The sequence below is a fragment of the Acromyrmex echinatior genome, chromosome 11 (genome assembly GCF_024713525.1).
Source record: "Acromyrmex echinatior isolate Ae372 chromosome 11, ASM2471352v2, whole genome shotgun sequence".
Taxonomy (NCBI): Eukaryota; Metazoa; Arthropoda; class Insecta; order Hymenoptera; family Formicidae; genus Acromyrmex; species Acromyrmex echinatior.
In genome coordinates this window covers 11,456,529-11,482,559 of record NC_141862.1, presented here as the reverse complement: position 1 = coordinate 11,482,559, position 26,031 = coordinate 11,456,529, and the positions used below count along the sequence as shown (strand labels likewise).

General features: G+C 30.8%; 1 protein-coding gene across 3 annotated transcripts in view; it reads right to left on the bottom strand.

The window, feature by feature from the left end:
• The window catches only part of Sarm (sterile alpha and armadillo motif), a 99,818-nt gene extending 75,236 nt beyond the window's left edge, over positions 1-24,582 (bottom strand). Inside the window, exons 1-2 of one of the 3 annotated variants that reach the window (XM_087410994.1) lie at positions 24,101-24,582; positions 22,271-22,474 (exon numbers count right to left, since the gene is read on the bottom strand). In XM_087410994.1, coding sequence (XP_087267120.1) covers positions 22,271-22,312 — 42 coding nt within the window. In that variant the 5' untranslated portion in view covers positions 22,313-22,474; positions 24,101-24,582. Of the gene's footprint in view, positions 1-17,119; positions 17,337-17,407; positions 18,049-22,270; positions 22,475-24,100 lie in introns of those variants that run through there. The other 2 variants (XM_087410995.1, XM_087410992.1) reach the window with 2 other exon arrangements.
• Between the last annotated feature and the right edge of the window lie 1,449 nt (positions 24,583-26,031).

Here is a 26,031-nt window from a genome sequence, read left to right as displayed (position 1 = left end):
CAGTGCCAAGCGAGCCAAACGTTGCCAAGCAAAAGCAGTGCAATGAATGCATTATTTCACGTGGAGCAATATATATCTCTCTCTCATTCGCATGGAAGATAAACTGAAGCGACGAGCAAACGATAAAATCAAGCTCATATTCAACTGTTTAAATTAACAGTTGAGTGAAAGTAATGTAAATAATAAATTAATATCGCGTAAATTTAATTTCATGTAAAGTAGTGATCCATGGAATTAAATTTAATTTTCACAAAATTCAGAAAAGATTGAATTGAAGATTAGTAATATGTTCTCGATTAAAATTTCTATAAAAATTTCATATTATCGAATATAAAGGAAGAACAATTTTGCTGAAATGTTTAAAAATTTAACTATATACAGATCTTAAAATAATTATGTAAGAAACTCAAACGAATGCTGCACAAAATTTTAATATTCTAGCAACTAGCTTGAGTATTTAATATAATTATTTTGAGATTCATTCAAAAATTATTGTTAAATATTTAACAAGCGAATTTTTCATGTAGTGATATCTTTTATCTCTTAGTTTTATTGTTAGTATCTAAATGATTTTTATTCCAGGAATAACGGCGGGCCGTTTGATTTAGACAGGATGCAGCGACGCTATCGCCACGCATGTTTCGCGTATGAGCCTCATTGTTGCATAACACACCTCTCCTCCTCAAGGTTGGCTCCGCAGATCCAGTCCAGAGTTCCCGGGGCCGTGTGTTACGCTTTGGGAATTACCGCACTCATTAGCGTATGAGAACAAAGCCAAAGTCTACAGGTACATTAATGTTTCCGGTCTCGCTGTTAAAAAAATCTCTATTCTCTTTCAGGAGACACGTGCTAATTTTAAACAACACGTTTTCGAGAATAAGAGAAACAACAAGCAGGAAACATGTCGATTTGTAAACGTAATTTATAATTTTACGATCTGTATCTTTCATCGACAAATTTTTAGAGGAACGGTATCTCTTGTTGTGTATCTAATATATTAATTTTTTTTCAGAAAAAAGATGTAAATAATTTAAAAAGGACAGAATATTTTGGATTTTCCGATTTCAAATGCAATGAGATCTATGTAATACTTTCGGAAAGGCTTATTATTATTTCACATTCAACATTTATATTTTGTCTTTAATTTTAATGCCTCGCGACACAAAGTTACTTTGGATCGAGGCTAAATTCATCAAGAGTGATAGAAAAATAATTTTTTAGATGATAAATCGTCTATTCAAAGATCAATATATTAATCAAAATATCAATAAAAATCAAAGAGATCTTATATCATAGATTGGCCTACTGCCACTAATGATAAGTGACACGTGTAATAATCGTATTTACTGACACGAGCGGGATCCTCAAGGATCTTTGATCAACTAAATGATACTTCGTATTAGTCCACTTTGTGTGCCACCTTTAACCGCTATCTATTAAGCACATAATCCGACTGTGTGGGCAGAGAATGCGCAACTAGTCTCTATGCTATTGTTTAATTGTAAGGGACGTGACAATAATTTTACCATCGATTGAATTAAAATTTTCCACGATGTTACTGTTTCAATACAAAATTTGAGGACTATATTGTGTACGTAATCGTTAACATTTAAAACAACGATATTACAAAGCAATGTTAAAGATGCGATAAACACTAGCATTTATATTTTTTACATTGTACACCTCTTTTACATTAAATTACTATACTATAACTTATTTATGATACTTTGATGTAAATTAATGGAGAAACTAATAATATATCACGTGACGTTCTCAGTTGAGTCGGTAACAAAACCGCCAAACGGCAATTAAATTGCACTGGAATTTATACATGCGGCAAGAAATCAACGAACTAATGAGATTTAATGATAGTGTCGAGAAATCACGTCTATCATGTAATGGAAACGGATGTCCACAGTTCGATTCCGCGCGCGTGGCTCCTCCTCTCCGGAGATGGTCGAGAGCATGTAATTGCTGTGTGACGAGGTAATTACCTTCCAGATAATTACCGTACAAGAAAACACCGATAGATCAGCGAACGGGTCCATTACAGTGGCGATCTCCCGTGTATCGAATTTACGTAAGCGTGAATTCCCGAGAGAACTTAAAAAGGCTCGTGCGATTTATGCGATGCGTTACGCAAAAAATGAAAATGGAATGCGCGGTAACGACGAAATAAATCACGCCGACATTCCAATGTGAGTCGCGTTAGAAGTCATGGATAATTGAACGACTGATGGATAGCAACTTTTTAATCCTGGGATTTTGTTTGCAAAACTTTCATGAAATATATATATGAGGTACATGCACGTCAAATGGAAAACATACTTTGAAGAAGCTCTCCAATAAAAGGCATAAATTAACAGAAAAGTCATTAATAATAATAAATTTGAATTTCTATTAAAATAAATAAGTAAATAAATCGCGTATACATTACACGCGCATTTCTCCATTTTTATCCATATGATTTTTTTACTTTTCGTTTATCTCTTTTAAAAGGTATCTATAAAAGCATTGGCAAGGTGTCACACCTGCATACCTATCATCTATACGGCTCGATGCCACGCTGTGTTTTTAAAACGACGGCGTCGCGCATCACGAATTATGAATTCCGAACTCGATCTTGCAGGCTGGTCACGACGCAAATAAACCGTATACGCTTTTCCGCAGGCCGAGCCTAAGGCTCTATTCCGAAATTTGACTTGCTAATAACACTCGCACGACGGCTGGATGCGGTTAGTCGGTACACCGGCACTGGTACGCACGCGGACATGCCGGTGCTTTGCAAGTCTAATTCTGGCAACTCGCGCTTTGCCCGCACGGTTATTAATTACAGCGCCGCCTTTCACGAAGGATTCGCGGAATGAATTCCGGTATAGTTTTTGGAAAATCCTCGAGGTGAATGAGCTGAACAAAGAAATCCGCGAAATCTTTCTGCAAGAAAATAAATCTATATTCTTTGAACGATCAGGATCGCCCAACGAATGGCGAAATATCATTGTGCTTTATCGCAGTGCAACACCACGCGCGTGTTTCTTGTCCTACGTGACCTACATGAATCATCCCGAATATAAACGTACCGCAGGACTTGTAAAAATAATCTCAAATAACATCGTCACACGTGCTAATTTGCGTCAGAGAAAATTGCGAGAAGACGGCACCACTTAGCGCGGTGAATAAATAAACGAACGCTGTATCGATTGGGAAAATAATCATCGTGAGCTTACCTGCATCACGATATTGCGTTTCGTCGCTGACCTTGCCGATCTTGCAGTTGTATGTAGTCACACACGACAACAAATCTTAATATGTCATAAAAATTCTAATATTTATTCTAAAATTATAAAATTGTAAAATTCTACAACATTTTATATAAAGTTTTACGATATATTAAAAAAATTTTAATTTTTTAAAATTAAAAGTTTAATTCATAAAATAATTCCTAAAAATAAATAATTGCAATTAGGACTCGCTGCAAATATCGGAATAAGGAGACATTTATTACTGATCGCATATTCTCGCATGCGTAGTTCTGTGAAATGTCAGTCATTGCATTTTCTCGCATATACTTTCAATGAGTGTATGATTATGATGGGTTTATCCTCGGGTTTATCGAGATCTAACTACTACTGTTACAATGTTATGTGTCCCATTATTTATGTCAATTATTACGTCTGTCCACTCACGAAGTGTCCAATACGACCTACATAGCATAGGAATGACTTATAACAATCCAAGACAACTGCTGTGAGAATCCAAGATATATCGTGACTGCAGATTGATCGATTCGATTTTTACGTCTAATGCACATTATAAATCAAATTATAAATCTTTTATCCATAGTAATAGTTAATCAAGATAAGATCTTACATAGCACTTGGTTTGTCTTTTTATTTAGTCTTTCTTTGTATAATACATCATTCAACTATATCTTGTAAATATTTTCAAACACTCGTATTATATTTTTATTAAACCAGTACATGATTTAATAGATTATATAATTACGAGTCAAATATTAAAAGAAAGAATGAGAAAATGTTTTCAAATATATATTGTATTATATAAAATTACAATAAATCAATATATTAATTTTATTTGAAAGCAAAATTGCAAAAAATTGATATAAATTAATTCTAAATCAATATAAATATCAAATCATGAGATTGAACTTGTGAAGGTTATAAAGAACGACCTCAATTCCCTTCACGATGCCACAGACACGGTAGTGACGAAACACTTTTGTAAACGCGCCAGAACCACCGATTTTCCGTGATTATTTGGGATTCTGGCGGACGACAGTCCTGCGTGAACAGAACTACATAAACACTCGTCTAAAGAGCGAATTTATAGCTTTGCGTGCGAAATCTCCTTCACGAGATCCGCAATCACGTGAGCAGGAAGAAAGAGAAAGGCGCGTTAATCGATAAATAATCGACCAAAGTCTCGCATGGGAAAATCACCGTAGAAAATCATTGCAGCTTTGAAGACATTATACAGGAAGATTTAACAAGATATTATACGGGAAGAAATAACCTCACTTAAAACATTTCCAAGATTAACTATCTTTAAAAATAAAGTCAATACAAATAAGTAATAAATCTCTTTCAAATTAAATAAAATATAATCATGAGTTTATATTACTATTTTTTTAAATTTGATATATCGATTGAAGAATGTATTGGCTGTGCAGAATTTTTAACTTAATTGTTAAAATATTAAAAATTATTATCGCAATTATGCCATCCGTTTGTTACCCATTCCTTGTGCCGAGTTCATTAACGATTCGAAAAATAGAAACGCGTTTAACACGAGATCAAGTCTGACTGGCAGCAAGTATAATCTCGAATTTCCTTACGACATTGTACAAACAGAATGATGAAATGCCAAACTGATGCCAAGAGCATCTTTGTTATTCGATTATTTCAGACCTGGCATTAAAAGATCGAAAGCGATCGTCTTGAACTCTTCCAAGAAACTCCATAACTCTGTCATATCATGAGAAACATTCTTAATCTTTATTCGATTGTCATTACATATTCTTTGATAATATGATGATAATATGATGATATTATCAAATTATCAAATCTTGGTATAATTATTACAACTATTATTAATATTTATAATTATATAGAAAAACTGTAATATATTATTAGGTGTTGGAATTAATTCGTAGCGTTTTACAAGTGATGGGAAGTACTTTCATTAATGTATTTTTTAATGCTCATGTAAAATAAATAACATTCTTTCATTAAAAAACGCTACGAATTAATTCCAACACCTAATATATAAAATATTTTATAGCAACTTCTAGCATTTTTTAGATCTTCATTCTTTCAACAATTTTTCTTTATTTAAAAAAAAATATATTGTTATTTAATTCGATAATTAAGAATAGCTAAGTTCAAATAAAATTGCGATTTAAAAGATTTATATTTTTTAAACCTACATTTCAAATATTGACTCAACAACTATTGTATTTTCCAAAAAAGAATAAATCCTTCTCTTCGCTTTATTTACTATGATAATAATAACAATGCATCGTTATTGTATATTACCGTTCATTAACTAAATTCTGTTCATTTTTATTTGGTACCATATTTATTGTTCGTTTGAAAGAAATGCGTATCTGTTAAAAGTATATACATGGTTCCGCTTATTTCGCAATGCGTTGACGTCTTTCAATGAGGCCACAAGCGTGCAATTTCAATTCCGTGTGCTGGCACACTAGGGAGAAGCACGATAAGAAAAGCACGATACATATACCGGAAACTCTGACATGACGTCCGAACCGACGCAGCCCACGTGCCCCTCAAGAAACTTTACATAACACTAAGAGAAAGAAAGAGATAGAAATGGGAGTCAAGAAAAAGAAAATAAGAATGGAGAAGATATATTATAACTTGTAGTGTCTTTTTTTTTTAACATAGCCGGAAACATTACCGCGTCTCCTGATCTTTTTGAATAGTCAAACTAATAAGTATTCATATGCTCATATTTATAAATTATTTGTACGTATAAATTCAAATCTTTTTCATAATACTTTTCATACGAAATAATGTTATATTATATTTAAATTTAATACCATATAATATAATATTATATAATATTATATTATATCAAATTTATATTTTAAATATTAAAATTTAGGCAAGATATAGAAGTCAAATTATTTCTTGGAAATATCTAATTATTTATATGTATTCATAAACGAAAGAGAAAGAGAAAGAGAGATGCAGAATATCCAGTCCAAATCCTTTAAATAAACGATTCGCCTTTTCTCGTCGTGGGACGGCGTCTATTTCAGTATTACTTTGATTCTCGAAATAAAATATATGATTCATACCGTTCTGCTGGTAACAACAGTGGCGATTAATACTTTCCTCATTATTACCAAATGCAATTTCTTTATAATTTTAGCTAATTGAAGTTTGGAACGTTATTGGAGTAATTTTTTCAAAATGGTTTAATACTATATAATGACATACTGTATTTAATACTATTAATGGTTTAATAACTTTACAATAATTTTATAGAAGAGTATCATAACAATGATCGTATGCTAGTTTCATCATTTTATAATTTGCTAATTTTATAATTAATAATTTTAAAATAATTTTATAATAATGACTCAATAGTACATGACAATGTAGTATTTTTGCATTTATAAGAAATAATTTGATATCTGATAATTTGATAAAAACTAAACAGCAATGACACATATCACATCTGATAAAATAGAATGTTGTGTTGATTAGATCTAATTATTATCTATGTCAATCAAAGTCGGCTATGTGTCACAACAGTATATCAATAGGCTTGTTCTTTAAGAATTTACTGAACTGATGCACATAGTGCAATAAGTTCAAGTAAAACAAACTATATCTGATATCAACTATATTTTTAAAAAATATAATCTTAACTATAGTTAATATTGTATATAAATTATTATATAATATTTAATACAAATTATATTTATAATATTTAACTGTATTTTAATGTATTGCACCGATGTGCATTAGTTCAAAGAATTCATACGTCTGCCTAACTGGTCCTCGCTTAACCAAATCTTAATGAATAAATTACATAATAATGTACTATTTATGCGCTCTCAAAAAAAAAATTCACATTTCATTTAACTAAAAAAAATTTTTTGTGAGGGGCTGAATAGGCCGTCAGTGTTACTAACAATCGATGGAAAATCAAATACACAGGATTTATGCGCTATTTATGGACTGTCATATTCACATCGTTTCAATTTTTGCGCTGCATTCCTTAAGACATTTCCCTCTTGAAGCAAACAGTCATATTCATCCCTAAGCCGTTTAACATTACAAAATTATGTTATCTAATTATGCAAAATATAATTTCAATTTATGCGTTACTATTTCCAAGTAATTTCGATTTTTGCACTGCAATCCTTAAAGGACTTCCTTCTTGGAGCAAACAACCTAAGTTTTTAAAATTGCAAAATTATACTATCTAATTATGCAAAACAGAAAGAAATTAACAAATAGGATAAAAGTATTATCACTTTTTTTATTATATTTACCATTGTCTTTGATTTATCTTTGATCTTTAATCTTTTCCAAAATCCTTTTACATTATCATCTTTAATTTTTAAATAAAAACACAATTACTTGGAAATCATAGCGCATAAATCGAAGTTATATTTTGCATAATGTAATTTTGCAATTTTAAACGACTTAGAGATGAATATGATTGTTTGTTCCAAGAGGAAAGTGTCTTAAGGAATGCAGCGCAAAAATTGAAATTATATGAATATGAAAGCGCATAAATAGCGTATAAATCCTGTGTGTATTTGATTTTCCAAATCGGTTGTTATTAATTGACAGCTTATTCAATTTCTCACAAAAAATTTTTTTTTAGCTAAACCAAACGAGCGCAAATATTTTTTTTGCAAATTTTGAGAGAACATAAATAGCGCATTATTATATAATTTATTCATTAAGATTTGATTAAGTGAAGGACCCAGCTAGGCAAACGTAGAATTCATCGATAAAAAATAAACTTAATGTATCAGATTGGAAAAAACACTATCGATCATGAATTAATTAATATCAATGCGAACGTCGAGAACTGAAATCGAAAAACAAGATCGGATCTCGCTTTAAGACACGATCGCAATCAAATTTATTAAATCGGCTTACTTGTAAATTTTATATGCAAAAAATAAGAGAAATGGTAACATGAGACGTGAAGAACATCGCAACGTTGTCACGCACATCCTGCAAGTGTTTACGTGCACCTGCATAGGCACTTCATTTAAATAGTCGATAGACAAGCGTTAAAAAACTTAAATCTTTGCATGATCCAGATTTATCAATCTTCCAATTAATTTTAAGAGCACAAATAAATAAGTGTCTCTCTGAAATAAGAATGATTACTTAAGAAACCTTGTAATTTCATTAAATAATTTTATTAGAAATCTTGTAATTTAAATAAATATCCTGAATTACACATATTAATCAACTTACTTACTTTTCAAAAAGTAAATACAGAACATTAAGAATGTATTATTTAAACAATATTATAAAAAAAAAAGACATTTCGTGCGATGTAATTTTTTAAATTAAATAATTTCATCAAAATTTAATCCAAATCTCTTTTCTTTTCCATCCCTAATTAAAAACTATCTAAACAGAAAATGGGAATGCCATGTGGATCGATGAAAAATCTAAATCGTGGAGAGTCGATTTGTAACCGGTCAAGCGTATTCGCTTTAAATCACGTCCGGTCGCCCACGCGAGAGTGAGCGTGCATGCATGTAGTATGCGCGCAAATGAAACGAACCGGGTAAGCACGATTTCATTCATGCGCGACCCACTTAAATTTCATTCACCGATCGGCACGGGCCTCCTTGCCGTTATACTTATCCTTTCTCTCAAACGTGGAATGTCTTTGCTCTCGAAACCGCGGAATTGCGAGATATCTCTACGTTCTCCAAAAAATTTCAACTACATCTGAAAGTCTCCGTTTATGCAATTATTTCTGTTTAATTTGTTAAAACAAAATATCAACAAAATATTTTAAGATGTACGCCAAAAATTCTCAATTGAAGTTTATTTCTATATTAACGAAATTAATTTAAAAAATGACAAAGTTAAAAATACATTCCGTATTTATATTAATCTTAATAATCTAATATCTTGATAATTATTTTTTGTATGATAAAATCTTGTATGTATATGTTTTTCTGTGTAGCAAAGTTTCAAGTTATTATTCTGTCTTGTTTGAAAAATATGATTATATTAAATTAACTTAAGCTTCAAATTCGGTAGATGAAAGAAAAGAAATTAAATAAATAAAAATAAAATTATTAGAAACTATTATTAAAATAAATAGAATATAATTATTCTATTTAAAATTTGATTAAATTAATACTAAATACTACTAGAACATTTTAAGAATCTTTTATTTCATTTACATCTGCAAATTCAATATTGTTCATTCGTTACGCAACATTTTCAACAATATATTCAAACTTCATCTGTCTCGACTTTCATCATGTGACGACAAGACAACGTAGACGGGATTTGATAATAGCGAGTCGTCTTACAATTAGTTGCTGATAGTGGCAACAATATTCGAGAGTGGTGCAGATAACTGGAGGTTTGTTTACAGACGTCGAGACGACGATGTATGCAGTGGTTTGATGCATGTTCAATGTCTAAATTATCGATAATGGTTTAATAATATTTATTTAGCAATAAATAATAATATTTTAGCAATAAATAGTACCTCTAATTTCTTATTGCTTGGTTTTTCAATTGTTCAATTTCTACCTACTATCATTACAATAAAAAAAATAATAAATAAATATTAAAAGTAATAAAAAAATATCTGTCAATGAAATCCATAAATAAATAACAATGTTCCTCTTTCTCCTCGTGTTTCTTTACTTTTAGGTATTCTCCATTAAAACTTAACACTAATTGACGATATAACATCCTTAATAATGTTTTAAGTATCATTTAATTTAAAAATTATTTATAATAGTAATAAGGCTCAATAAATTAAACAAACAGAAAGACAAAGAGCTTAAAAACGAGTTAGGCTCGTAGTCTTTCTGTTTGTTTAAAAATTATTTATTTAATTTAAAAATATTCAAAAATATTGAGTAATTTTTTTTTAATAATTCGAAATTAATCATTAAAAGTAATCTCTCTCTCTCTCTCTCTCTCTCTCTCTCTCTCTCAAATCAATTTAATGAATTACATAATAAAACTGCTCTTTATATCTATACAAATATAAGCATTAAACTATTATTTTAATAATATATTTTTCTAAATAAATTATTGTAAGTAATATATATAAATAAATTTTTCATAATAAAGAAGCAAAAGCTGACAGATAATATATAAATATCCAATAATATTGTATACGAAAACATTTATTCATTAAACAATAGCAACCGCAAATTTTTCGAGACTATGCAGAGAAAGAAGAAGCATATTACACTCGATTGAAAAATTCGGGATTGCAAATCACTGAAGCGTGATTAATCGCTGATAATTATGGCAATAATTATGATTGCACGCGAATTGTGCACAGTTATGTTATGTAGTTACTTTCACTGTGTCGCCGATATGGCAACCATTGTGCATAGCAGCAACATCTCTCGAGAACCGGTATTTACCGAGTGCGATTTGCATAAACTATCACGGCTCTCCGGAAAACGCATTCCAACCATTTAAAATAATTATTTCCACTTTTTTTTCGTCTGAGATACTGCAATTTGTCGTTATTAGCAGCGCTATTACTTATTTTTCCCGCAATTTTCTCCGCTTAAATCCCGCACAAATCGATCAAACACATAAAAACTCGAACTCTCGACATGATCAGACTTCACTCTTACAAGAGAATGCTACCATAGCTACTTATAATAGAACTTGTAATTCTATTATAATATTAAAGACAATCAGAGACTTATTTTATTGTTATACACATAACAATCCGATTTATCCGCCTAACTAATAATTATCATTCAATAACAAATCGTGATTTCATAATCAGAAAATACTTGGTATATTCTACTCAATTCTATTGCATTGATAATTTCACGTTGTGTATTCAATAGCACCTTTAAATTTAAACTGCGTTAATCATATATTGCAATTTTTGATCAATAATAAATTACAATTATTTTGAAAGAAAAATTAAGAAAAATACTCGCATTTTCATACTAAATTTTTTTCAAATATAATTGTAAAAATTAATTTAATCGATTTAATCTAAATGTCTCTAATGTCTAAACATTATTATAATTGATTTTAACATTATTGGTTTTATAGAATTTTTCATCTTTATTCATTCTTTATGAGCTATTATGAGCAGCTTAAGCAAATATTAATTATTAAAGCAAACGTCGATCGTATCGCTGGAAAAAATCGAATTCATTACAACCAATGCTCGTGCTAAATGGAAGCTTAGATAGAAGTTTATCTGATCGTATGTTGCGTTACAACGTTCAATCAGCGTTGCATTAATGTTCACCAATGCAACCTTTTAAGCTTCACATCTCTCATTAGTATAATTTCAGACTGCGCGTTAAAATCGCCACGCAGTTATGTCGAAGGATCGTCATTGTTCGTCGACGATAATCGTTACTGGCAATCAAGAGATTGAGACTTGATATGTGAGATTTCCTTGATTTCTGTTTCTCTTTTTCTCTTTGAGACACATTTCTTATTCAAAATATTTGGCACATATAATCTTGTCATCGTTACACGATTTATGCATTAATGGTCGGAAAGGTATATCGACGCCATACAAGGTCAGGATCTCGTGGCTTTAATGCCGAAGATAGAACATAAAGCGCAGATTAGGTCGAGAAGGTCGAATTACTAATCGGCTTTCTTTCCATCGATTTATCATCGATGGTGCGCGACAGATCACTTATCATTAATTATAACAGCTGGAGTTTACAAGCTACTAAGATAATTTCACTCCTTTCATTAATGTGAGATTTATGAGAAAGGCATTTGATATTGATTAATAATTTTATAATGCTAATACATTGAAAAGCAATATCATAGATTTTGGAATTTAAGATATTCAAATAAAAAATCGAAACTTGTGTGCGTAATTAGAAACGTAAATTCATACAGTCATTATTTGATTATTGAGTTATTAAATTTGTTTCAAAAAATTACACATCATAATGCAATTATTTTAAAAATATTCTATATTGCATTTGTTATATTTCCTATTTTTATTATTAATTAAGAAAGTTAAAAAAATTGGAGATAACTTCTTAAAGAAATCTATTACTTTTGTATTAAAAATTTATTCCATTGCCATCGCAAATTATTTTAAATGGTTCTCTTAAATAAGATTTATGAAGTCTGAAACGTCCGTACGAATAAAATCACTCGTCAATCACAACTTTAATTCGCCATTCTCTGGTGTTAAAAGTCATATAACAATCTCATACACGCGTCGTTCATAAAACGACACGCATAATTTCATAACGCTCGCAAGGAGTCACCGAGGAAAAATTGTCATTAACGTTTAGCCGTCGTTTCCATCCCGAATCTCATAAATAATTCAAGACGCCGCGGGCACGATCTTTATTAGTTTCACGTAAAAAAGAAACGGAAAAGTAATAACGATGAAAATGTCGGCCAAGGCTGACGTCGCCGCCAGGCGTGGGCGGCATGTTTGCAACGTTAAATGCGCGTTAATGACGCATTGCCGGCGGCTGCATCTGCCGATTTTGAAAAATCCCTGACGCCGGTAGATCTGCATAATGGATGTCGTTACGCAGATGCAGAAAAAAAATTATGACTGGCATCGTTTTTGTTTGTTATCGCACACGATAACGTCTGCATTTCGTGAGTCAATCGTTTCGCAAATATCACGCACATAAAATTTAATAGCCAGATAAAGCCAGATAAAAATAATACCCAAAAAATAAAACAAAATAATAAATTCTATTTATGATGTTAAAATAGAATTATATTATTATATTATTATATAATTATATAATTGAATACATTAAATTAGTTCTTCATCATCGAACAAAATTTTCTCAAGTAAAATAATATACTTTTTGAAAAAATTTTGGACATACATGCATGAAACATTGTTATAATAATAATTTGCGATGGAATAAGTTTTTAATACAAAAATAATAGATTTCTTTAAGAAATTATCTCCTATTTTTTTAACTTTCTTAATTAATAATAAAAATAGGAGATATGACAGATGCAATATAGAATATTTATAAAATAATTGCATTATGATGTGTAATTTTTTTGAAACAAATTTAATAACTCAATAATCAAATAATGACTGTATGAATTTACGTTTCTAATTACGGACACAAGTTTCGATCTTTTATTTGAATGCATTAGTTTTGCCATTTGGACGATATTTTTTTTTGTATTAGATTTAGTATTAACGTACATAAAGGATTAGTCGAGACTTATTGAGCTCAATCTTAAAAAGAACGTTCTTAATCTCTTTGTCAGAAATACTGAGCGCTAATAAATTTTAAATGATAAGTAATGGAAAATTCGAAGAAATATTTTCGGTGACTGATGTAAACAGATAAGGAAACTAATATCGTGTATGCTAAAATATCGAGATTTAAATTGTAAATTTATCGGTCGTGTACAGAACTCATTCGTTATCGATAATCTGTAGTGGGCGAGTCATTATCATGCACACGTGAAAAAAGCAAATTGACCGGCGTTAATAACAAATCGCCGTCGGTAATTTTTGAAAACACGCACGCCGTTCACATGTCGATCTGTATAGTTACATTAGATATTCCAAAGAAACAATCCTGCGTGTAACTCGAATTCACGATTTTATTCAATTATAGTATGTGGACTCTCTCTCTCTCTCTCTCTCTCTCTCTCTCTCTCTCTCTCCCCCCTCTCTTTCTCGACTTGTTCTAAATCATTATCATAAGACTATTCAATCAATTACATCTGATACGACCTATACGATTTAACTTAAAACCTTAATACTTCCAAATATTTAACTATTTCTCATTAATTATATATGAGGCGTAGCAAAATATTTAAGTGATTGTGAAAATGCGTTTTATTACAGATACAAATTTTAAGTTTTATCACATTCTAATATTTTGTGTAAGAAAGTATTGTTTCAAACGGAGAAAAATGAATAATGTAATTCAAAACGTTGTAAGTTTTGATGCTATTTTTACTTGGACTTAATACTTTTTTTATTTACATTTTTGTATGATTTTACAACCTTTTAAAATTTCAACAATTTGGATATAATTAAAAAAAATTTGAATTACTTAAAAATGTTTGCAGAAATTGATTGCTCTTATCTAGTTATTACGGTAATATATTCTGTAGAATTTTTAAAATGAGTTTTTAAGAAAATGTTTTTTTCTCTTCTTCCAAAAATTGGAAAATGCAGGTACTTATAATGTTTTACCATGGCACGTCTCATATAATAATTGAAAGATTTTGCTTTCAATTTTTTGCAAACAGATACAAATACAAGATTACAAATACAGATTACAAATACATTTCAAGTGTAAATATTTTTTAAACGCAAAAATATATTAAATATTTTTAATTGTAAAATACATAGATGTGTAGCAAATTTGATAGAAAAGTAACAAGTTGCTATTTTATGAAATTCATAATATAATTTAATTAATTGTCATATTGATTTTTTTTTATACATAACGTATGAACAGACGACTTGCATAATCCTTATATGTGTGGTGATATGAGTTTGTCTTGTAAATATTGACTATGACTTGACATAGCAATGTTTGGTCTTCACACATTTATCGTCAGCAATTGTAATAACAAAATTGAATAATTAAGTCGTAAAAAAGATAGTCAAGTTTCGTCATCAGATAACAATAATTATAAACGAACGCGTGGAAAAATATCCGATGGTTACTTTTGTTTACCAGTGACTTAATTGTCAAAGTGGCAAAAAAAAACGTCTGCAAAATCGGAAATAAGTATTGACCCTGAGACAGAATAGGTGTGGGTTATCGCAATCGTTTCGCCCGGGGTTTTCCCTGTTTTTATTTAATTATCAGTTTGTAAACGAATGAAGACAGATTAAGTATTAGCAAAGTTGAATTCGATAAATCGAGCCATCCTTTATGTATATTAATATTAACAAAAGTTTGTAATATAAAAAATATCATCGAAATGGCAAAACTTATCTTTATATATGTTTCGTGCATGCATGTTTAATATCTTTTTAAAAAATATATACATATTTTATGTAAATGTAAGTACATATATCAAAATTCTCCACGTAATATTTTGATATTGAAACCACCGATGTGTTTCTTAGTTCCTCCCCCTCTCTCTCTCCTCCTCCCCCTCTCTCTATTCTTTTTTCTTCATTATTTCTGTATGAAGTTACGGCAGTTTTTTCACAAACAAGAAACAAAAATAAATCAATTAAAAATTTGTGATTATAAAAAAAATGTTACTACACAGAAAAAATATTATCGTTGTCACAACCGGAAATAATGATAATTTTCGCCCATTAATACATTTGATTGCGATAATCATAAGATAGATATATAGTCATATCCGTTAAGATATGCCAATCTTAAGGTTATCAAATTCTTATAACCAAAAAATGTGTTGATGGGCGACTTTCGTCTTAACAATCGTTTTTTTTTTTTGGTTTTTTCCATGTATAGTATGATACGGATTTGAATTAAGAATCTGTTCTTTTTCCACCCGAAGTTCTGAACTGATATACTCTGGTCCAATAAGAGTGAGTTATAGTTTGTGACAATTATAGTTTATGACAATTATAGTTTGTTTCATTTTAACTTAATTCCGTGTGATTGTGTACGCGTGAATTTAGATGCACGTCGTAATGCGCACGCAAAAATGTTCTGTCTCATGCACGAACGACGCCGATAAGTCTCCCGTGAAGGTGAAAGGAAACTGCATGTTTTAAAGCTTATAAGGAAGAGAACCGGTTTCCTCTCGCGTGTTTGCAACGCGCCGTTTGTTGCATCGAGAATACGCTCACATTTACCTTCTCAAAGAAAAAAAAAAAAATTTGAGATCATTAAAAATACGAAACGATGTCGCGACAAACAAGATTTGAATTTCGCAAATGCTTTCGATTACCACTTTTAAATGATATTGATAGTAAAATCAGTAATAATCCCCCATCGTATAAGACGTTAAAAAAAAAAACGATATTATATTAACAGTATTATTTTAATTAAAAATAATCTTGTTGCTTTAACAAAAGTATTAATGAAACAAACGAAATTTTATTAAAACAAAAGCATGACGTATATTTGTTTCAGTAATGGTGTTATTGAATTAAAAATCCAGGAAAAAATGTTTCATATATAATTATATATACATATAATTATACATACAATTACATATAATTATATAAAATTATATACAATTATATATGAAATATGTCCATATATATATATATGTATTTTTTTTCAGGAAGATTATTTTCAATTAAAATAATGCTATTGATACATCTTTTTTTTTCAGTGTAATACATAAATTATATGTAATAAATTTGACGTTAAATTAGAACAATGAACAATACGAAGAGAACAGTTAAAATAAACTCTAAAAAATATATACAGAGAGCAAAAAGTATAAGTACAAGGAAATTTTTTATAAAAAGTCTTATTGGTAAAAAATAAACATTAATTAGCAATTTTATGCAATGAATATATTCTATTCTATAACATAAACAAATGAGCTTCGTATGTATTCCTGATTTAAAAGTTAAATTTCTCGACTGTACGAATACTTTTAGAGCATCCAAATAAATAGAATTTTTAATTTTCGCTTATTTTTCAGATGATATATTTTTTATAATTAATACACATCTTTTTGGTATATATATATAATTTTAAGAAACATACAGTCTATTTTATTCTTTATGAATAAATTGTTAATCATCCAACAACAAATGATCATCAATTAAACGTCGAATTGGGATTGAAATCATCATATCGATATCGATTCGACATCAATTCGATGACTCATTTCTCGCTGGATAATATTTACTTTTTAAAAATATTTTCTCTGTACGAATACTTTTCGCACACATTGTATATAATATTTCGACCGAGATTTCAACGTACCAATCGGTTCCTGTAGTTCAAAGGAGCATCGTGACCGATGTTCCTCCGGAACTGCTTGACAGTCCTCGGTGGCGCTGTGGTACGCATCTTCCACTTCGGTTTCTTCAATCTCTTTTTTCCGATTCACCGCCGATCATCACACACGGCGACGAGTTGTCGATTAACCGACTTATATTAATAAATTTCCGGCCACACAAACGCACGCACTTTGGCCATACTAAAAAAGCAACAGCGATTGGAATAGACCCGGAAATCTTGTAAAAATATCATCCTGACCGTAAATCTTACCGCGCATCTTCGTCATAGACATCAAAGCACTGATCCCATAAATAATAGCGATGAAGTACCTCTGTCAGCGATGCATAATTCGATGGAGCGAAAACGTCAGGAACAACAAACGTACGCGTGCCTTGCGCCAGTCGCGCCGCGTAACGATAGTGTTACGTCACACACACGCCGCGCACATATACATGCACACATACACATACACCACTTGACTGCGGACGCACTCGCGTCTTCTCCCTCTCTCGCGCGTCAACGATCCGTTCCGCTGCGAGCGTTTACGAGATTCGAGAATCGAGAATACGACCTATCCCCCCTTCCTCTACTATCCCACGCGCGCCCAACAGGCGGAGAACGCGACGATCACTTCACACCAAATCACGACGGTTGAGCATCGCATCCAATAGCATCGCGAATATTCGCGATACGCGCGGTACCACCGTGTAACTGATACCGAAAATTCATCGATTTTCGCCTCGATTTTCGGCTCGCGCAACTAGCGACTAACGAATAATGACACACATTTTTTGCAATTATGATGAATTAGCTCGATTATTGACCAGCGGATAAACCCTGACGCGAGGCTCGATTGCACGTCGTCCCCGAACGAGAGAATCGAACAATTTCGTCCCTTCAACGTGGCCGCCGGCATCGCACTGAAGCCAGCGAGTTCGCTCCGCTCTCGCGGCTCACTTCACGCGACTCGCTTCTCGCCGTGGTAATCCGCGTTCGAATTCTCAACTTCGGACTTGTTGGCGCCCGTCCGACGACTAACGTCGCCTACGTCGTCGTCAACGTGATTGGCATGCAAATGCGAGTAATTACAGAGAAGTATATACAACGCGTATTTAGAAATAAAAATGAGAATGTTCTTCCGGTTAGATTGCCATAATAATTGGCGATTTATGAAGACGCAATTCGCGTTTCTATAAATGATGCTACCTATGCTGTTTATACGCGTTTCAATATGGATTAACCTCAATCTCAATTTAACTTATTCTTCATCTTCCTCTAATTTTTACATTTAGAAAAAGATGAAGAGTAAATTATGTACCAAGATTAAAATCAATCTACACTGGTAGAAATGGATATTAGAACTCTAAATATGTACTATTTACAAGAATATTACAAATTTTTTAACCTAAGCCATTTTTTAACCTAATCTTTGTTTTTGTCTTTAGTTAGATTTCAGTGAAATCAATGATTAGCAGAAAAAGCAGTTTATTTGTAATTGTTGTAAGATTCTTCAGTATAGTTGGTTCCTGCCCTTGATTCTTTTATTGGATCTAAATGTATCATAGATCAATTATATTAAAGAATCATATAATTATACAAAGTTGTTTTCTTCTGTTGAATGCAACCAATCATATTAAAGAATCACTGCATTCATATGATCGACAAATCAATTGTCGTTAGCTCATAAAGAGAAGATCAATCTTTAACATTACAATTTTTGCTGAACTTTTAATATTATATTATATTCTACCACTAATTCACAATAAATCAACTCTTTTCAACAGTTTACGAGAAATTATTATAAGTTGTACATAGTTTGTATAAATGAGTTACAATTGTAAGAGCAAGATAATTGTTTTTTTTTATTAAATGTTTTATTCAATGCTTTTCTTATAATTGTTGATTTAAAAAGAAATTAATAATTTTAATAATTGTAAAAGGCTTAATAATTATTTCTTATCGTTAGCCTATTAAACTCATTAAATAATTAAAATTTATAAATGATATCTATCTAGAAATCTAGACCTCTCTAAATTTCTTGGAATAGAATTTTAGTCTTTTAGAGTAAACAGTCACTCCAAGTAATAATGAAAATACTACCAGTCGAAGTGGAGTGAAATTTTACAGGGACACAATTACTTATTCATATTCCATTGTATACTTTTTTCAAGCGTTTTCAATCATACTACATAGTGTGAAAACTATCGACGACAAACGGAGTTTATACATATATAAAGTGATTCACCCAAATTTTCAAAGTTTTTCGATCATGTTGAAATTTGTGCAAATTATAGTTCCATTACAACTAAAAAATCGTTGCCAAAATTTTTTTTTATCCAATGCACACGGGTTATCTATTTACAGGGACTTTAAAAATTTAGATAGATTATTTATAAATAATGTTCCATATATTATACAAATATTCCTAGTCAGTACACATGTAAAAAATTGGGACATGTCCCAAGAGAACAAGAAAATCAAAATAATATCAATTAACATCATATTGACCGAATCATGATATAAATTCGATCAATAATCAATTAGTATGAATACGTCAAATTGACATTATTGTAACCTCTTATTTTTCTTGGATAAGATATTTGCCAAAAATGTTATTTAAGCATCTTTTAGACATAATATGTGTATATTTCTGATTTAGTATTAATGTAATGAATCATGTAATTTAAAATTTTCTTGCAGTGAAATAGAAACAGACACAAAAGCCGAAAAGAAGAGAGAAATTGAAGTATTCAAGAGCAAATAAGTTCTACAGGAGAAAAAGAAAAAGAAAACGAAATTGAACCTAATGAAAAAATTCAAATGGACATTGAAATTGTGAAACTGTAAGTTTTTATGTCTATTACTCTATATTTTTCTATTAAATATTATGAGGAGCAGACAACGATTCACACATTACAATTTCCCTGACAATGACTTTCGTCTAATAAGTTTTTAATGTTTTTCTGGCACTGTAATTGGCTGATGTTTAATTGCAATGTGCACAACTAATATACACTCAATATTATGAACATATAGAGAATACAGGATTAAATTAATAAAAGGAAATTGTACAGTTAGTATAGTAATTATTATCAAGTTATAAAATTATTATTAAGAAATAAAGACAATAATAAACATATTATTTATACTTTTATACACTTATTATTCTTGATTTCATAATTGCAATAAGCTTATGTGATTTTTGTTGTATTTTTCTTTTTTTATTTAATTTTTAATAAAGTTTAAATACTTAATTTCAATTTGAATTAAATATATTGTTATGACACTAATTTTGGTAAATAGTGGTTTTGATGAGGGTGACATTGTTATTAAGAGAGTTTCTCTTGGTTCGGTAATGAAAAATATCACGTTAACTAATACAATGCGTATTTTTTCAAAAGCCTTCGCAACATTATTAGCATTATTAAATATAAATGCGTTATTCCTATACGCATTAACGGAAAGTAACAAGATTTTAAACGGGCTTTGTCGCCAAACATTATCTAATTATCTTTATCCGGTGTCGCAGCAATTTGATACAACCTTTGTTAAATGTTAATTGCGCTAACAATAAGTAAAGAAAAAATTTTTAGAGAAAATCTTTTCTTTGGCATACAGCATGCGATAATTATTGCAGATTTTTCTTTTATTGGAATTTTTTTATTTATTAAATAAAATTCAATAAGTCGAATAACGCTCATCTCAGACTACGAACATATTAAATAAGAACAGAATTTGGTAAAAGAAACAAGAGATGGTCCTACAATTCATCTTTTTGTTATTATGTAAAAAATCTTTTATTATTACGTAAAAAAATCATTTTTGATATTTAATAGACTTTAGATTGTAATATCAAAAACGTTAATGCCAACAACAAACTAACGAAACAATAGTGCTATTTAAATTTAACTTTTATTTTCATTACATCAGTAATTTATTCAAAATTTGTATCGTAATTTATTGAGATCACAACTATAAATGCCAATTATCTACAATTATCGGTAACTTTTAATAAAATGAACAGTCTAGAAAATATTAGTATTTTAGCTGATATCTTACAGTTTTTAAGAGATAGACTACCATACATTGTGCGAGCATTCGTTATTCTCGAAGGTCGCGTGCCCGTTCCATCGTGTACAGCAGTTGCAAAATGCATGATATTTATCGCAATGAAAGACAGAAAAAAGAAACAGAGTCTCTTCCCCGTGAGGGCACTCGTTTATCCCGCTTCCCATGGGTATCTCTTTATAGAACATGCGTTTTTGTCTCGTATACACATTGATAGATGTAACGATGCCGATCGACTGACTACGTAACTGATCACTACTAACTACAGATGCCACCGGTGAATTCTTCTCTCGTCGTGGAATTAAAAAAGGAATTAATAACTGTACATACCAATGGTCTTTAAACACTCGTCCTTCGGAATTAGGTCTATAAAGTTAACAGGATCAAATCAACAGAACCAAATCGGACTTTTTAGTACTCATCATTTTGTAATAAATTGTACCATTAATTTTGTACCATGTGCCATTTCAAAAAAAAATTGTAACGGTGTCAGCTTAATATTAACTTGGTAAGATCAATGCAAAAAAAAGAAAAGAAAAGAAAAAAAAATAGTATATGAAATCAATAAGATTGAATTCCAAGAAAAAAAAATTTGTCAAGAAAACAGTGGCGTTAATATTTAAACTGACAGAACCATAAAAAACAAGGCAAAAACACAAGGACAAGAATTAACACAACTGAATTTGTAGTAATTTGTACCATTGAAAGTACATAAGTTAATATTTCACATATTTTCTCCTTAAAATGACTTTATTACTATATACAATCTACATGTTTACTTCAATAACCTATATGAATCTGGCACTCGAAGAAAATTGTTTTAAAGATTAAATTAAGAACCATTAATTTACTTCGACGTAGAATCGCAAAGAGGTCCAATGCTATTCCAAGCGTATTTAGCGCTGACTTCGGAAGTAAATCTTATCGTAATCTAGTATCTTGCTTCAAAAAGACAGGGTGCTGCCATCTTTTACAAATACTAGGAAATATTGGCGAGCGCGGTCTGCTTGTTGTTCGTATTATCAACGATACATCGCGATACTGAAGAATATTTGCCCTACATACCTTCTTGTTACGGTACGCGCAACAGGATGATTCGTTGCCCATGATTCTCGTGATCGATCCCGGTGACAATCTTGATCAACCGCGTCAAACTGCCACAATTCTTTGATCTGCGCCGTTCAAAACATCGCCCGGCTTTTCGTCGCCCGCTTCCCTCCTCCCGTATTTCGTCCTCGTCATCCTGATTACGCATGCATCAGAACCTGCCTTGTGAAAGTTGTACATCAGCATCGTTTTTTAAAATTAAGTCAGCGTCGAAAAATCGCTGTTGCGAAAACGTTGCGAAGCAATTAGTCGTTTTTCTCTTTCGTCAGAAATTTTCTTTATTATTTTTGTTATTATCCATTGAAAATCAAGTCTTATTAGAAACAGAGAAGAAAAGAGAGAAAGAATAAATTAAAAACGTGAAAAAATGTCAACGCGCGCTCATAAAATGGAACGCGGCTGTAATTAAGATCTTAATCGCGTGTCTAATTGATCGCACTTGCAACATTTTAATTAATTTTCCCCTTAATTTGCCTTGCCAGCCGCGCTATTTGTCTTAATATAACTTCATTGAAATTCTGCACAACGCGCGTTGCAACATATATATTCTTTTTTTTTAATCGTGAATTAAATGATAATATTGATTTAACGCAAGGTTATTTGTAGAATTTCAACGAAGTTATAAATTAAAAATAGAAAATTAAAAGAAGAATAAAAATGTCTTTGCTATCAGTCTTGATTTTATAATTATTTATTGAAAAAGTCAATTTACAGTATGAATCGAATATCGTTATCAATTATAACCAATCCAATAACTTTTAATTATAATTTTAAACTTTTCTAATAATTGCTTTATAATATTTTTGATTATAATTAATATATAATATGCATTTTTTACTAGTGAATACATGATCAATGATCCGCAAGTATTTCGACAACCGTCAGAAATTTTTTTTATACAATAAAAATAGAGTATGATGGAATCTCTCAAGTTTTTTTTTAGCTTACTCAAAGTCATACTTCTTCGCGTTGCTTGATTGGATCATTATTTATTACTCTATGAAATATTCTATAAATAATAATGAAAGATTTTTTGTTTCTTTTCATTTTGCTCGTATTTAAAATATTGCTTTTATACAGACTTTATTTTGCTTATATATTATTATTATCATACTCTCTTCTTGAATCGAGAGATTCTTCATTATTAAACAATATTATTTATGTTATTCTAAATTTGAAATATTATAAAACTGTTACTACTCATTCACTAATTTTATTCTTTTATAATTTGCAAATTATTTGTATGTATATGTGTGTGTGTGTGTGTGTGTGTGTGTGTTTTTCTACTTTAATATTATGAAAACTTTAATATTTGAAATAAAAAGAACAGAAAGTGTTCGAAAGTGAAAACAAACCACGATATACGTATGTATGTATATGTCCAGTGTTAATTGAGAATCGTTCATCTTTCTATTTCAAAATATTATGCTCAGACAAAAAGGTCGAAAAAAAAGGAAAACATATTAATTCAAACACAAAATCGATCAGAAGAAGTACACATCTTTGGGTCCTGTTACTTATCATTTACTAATATAAACAAATATTGCATATATTAAGAAAAATCAAAGAATCAAGAAATATTGCATATATTAAGAAATATATTAAATCTATACATTATCCAAAGTACATAAAGAACAATGCGTGTTAATTCTGCACGTTCATACAATTTTTACTTCTACCCAGAAACGATATGGTTGCTTTCGTTTGCACCTGTACATCAAGATCACTGCTCGTAAAACATAATACACAAACAAGTGATTAGTTGTACAATTTTTTTTTTCAATTTACCAGTGAATTACATTCGGTTCGTATCCCACGTAGCAATACTCATACTGAAAGAGATCACGTTAGTAATTCACGTTATGAGTAAGATAGGACGATTGGATTCGCGGATTGATCGTTCGCGTTTTCAGCACGCATGTTTCAGCACAACGAGCTCGCGATAACGGTACGGTGTGTTCACGCACGTGTCACCGAACGCGTCCCGGTACCCGATACGACGCGGCGACTTCCAAAAACTGTCGGCCGAATTGTAGGAAAGTCCTGGTTCACGCGCGCTCTACGCGAACAGCAGGCCGACACGCGCGTGTTTACGCGTGCGCGCGCGCGATGCGACCGAGCGCACGGTACCAATATCCATATTGGCGAGTCACCGCTTTATTTTCCACCGTTACATCACTGTCGCGCCGCGCCGGTAGCTTCGGCATCGACATTGCGTCGGCCTCACAACGCGCTGCCTCACTCTTATCGGCACGCAAATAAACCTCGCACGCGAAACTGCAACTCGCACGCATAATCTGCATAGGATGCAGATTACGGCGTTTCGGCGCGATGCAACGCGATCGGCCGAATCGTCGGAACCGATCGGAACGCGCCGTATGAAACTTGAAGCTGAAATGAGATCTTATTTTATTTTTGACAAGTACGACAGGTTTACTTTAAAAAGAAATATAACGATTTTCATTTTTTGACAATTATATTTTAATCTGTTTCTGTGGTTGAAAACATTAATATTATATCTATGATTTTTAGAGATATTTTGTGTACGTGACTTTTTATAATACATATTTTGATATTGATTAATTAAATGTTAGTTTTATAGCTTATATTGATTTTTACTCAGATATATTGATTATCTATTGTTGTTTTGTATCTATTAAAATTTTCATAAATTAATATAATAGATAATTTTTTCAAATTTAATATAATTTTATGAATTAATCTTTCAAATGAGAATTTCGCTTGCAAATTAATATACTTTAAAATGTTACATGTATTACAATTTTATATATAATTCACACTTAAAAATAACTTATCACTTATTAAAAAAACCGATCTTGAAAATATTTGTTTTTAATAATATTTAAGAACGTAGCAAAGTGATTATTCTGCCAACAAAATAAGTGAGTTGACTTATACTCAATTGATATTGTTTTAAGTTGCAGATGTGTATTAAAATTAAAGATGACTTTATTTATATTATTTTAATCGAAACGTGCTTTCTTCAGGTAAATAACTTCGTGATTTTAGTGCAAAAAGAATCGCAGAGAAATTATACGAGTGCATCGCGATACGTTTATTGTGCTACTGACATCGCTCATGCATTTCACGCGCAACACGTGCTGGCCGTAAACATCAGCTTACGTCAAATGCGACGTAAACCCGTTTTGTCAATGAAAGAGTCACGGCAGGAAATCATTTCGCGGATTTAAGATAGTTTGCGTCATAGGAATCATTTAAAGAATGAACATTCAGATTAAATTGCTGCTTATAGCTATGCCTCATCAAATTCGAAACAAGGAAGAGAAACGAAGAATCTACTGAAGAGAGAGAGAGAGAGAGAGAGAGAGAGAGAGAGAGAGAATGATAATAAATAATAATAAATAGTTTTGTCAAAAAACTTTTTTAAAAAATGACATATAAGCATTTTAGCTTTTTTAATTGATAATTTAAAGTAATTATATATTTATACTAAATAAGACAGTAATTATATACTAAATAAGATGGCAATAAAATTCTAGACGCAACTAGAAGTATACAGAATTGTTTCTGGGCGTGTAAGATATACATCGGAATAATCTCTTCACGCGATGCTTGAATCAACTTTTTAATATCCAGTAAAAACTTTTGTTACCAAAAAGGAAATAGATTTAAAGAAAATAGATTTTATTGCTTAAAAATTATAATTCTATAAAGTTTTTTGTTTAATAAGATAACAC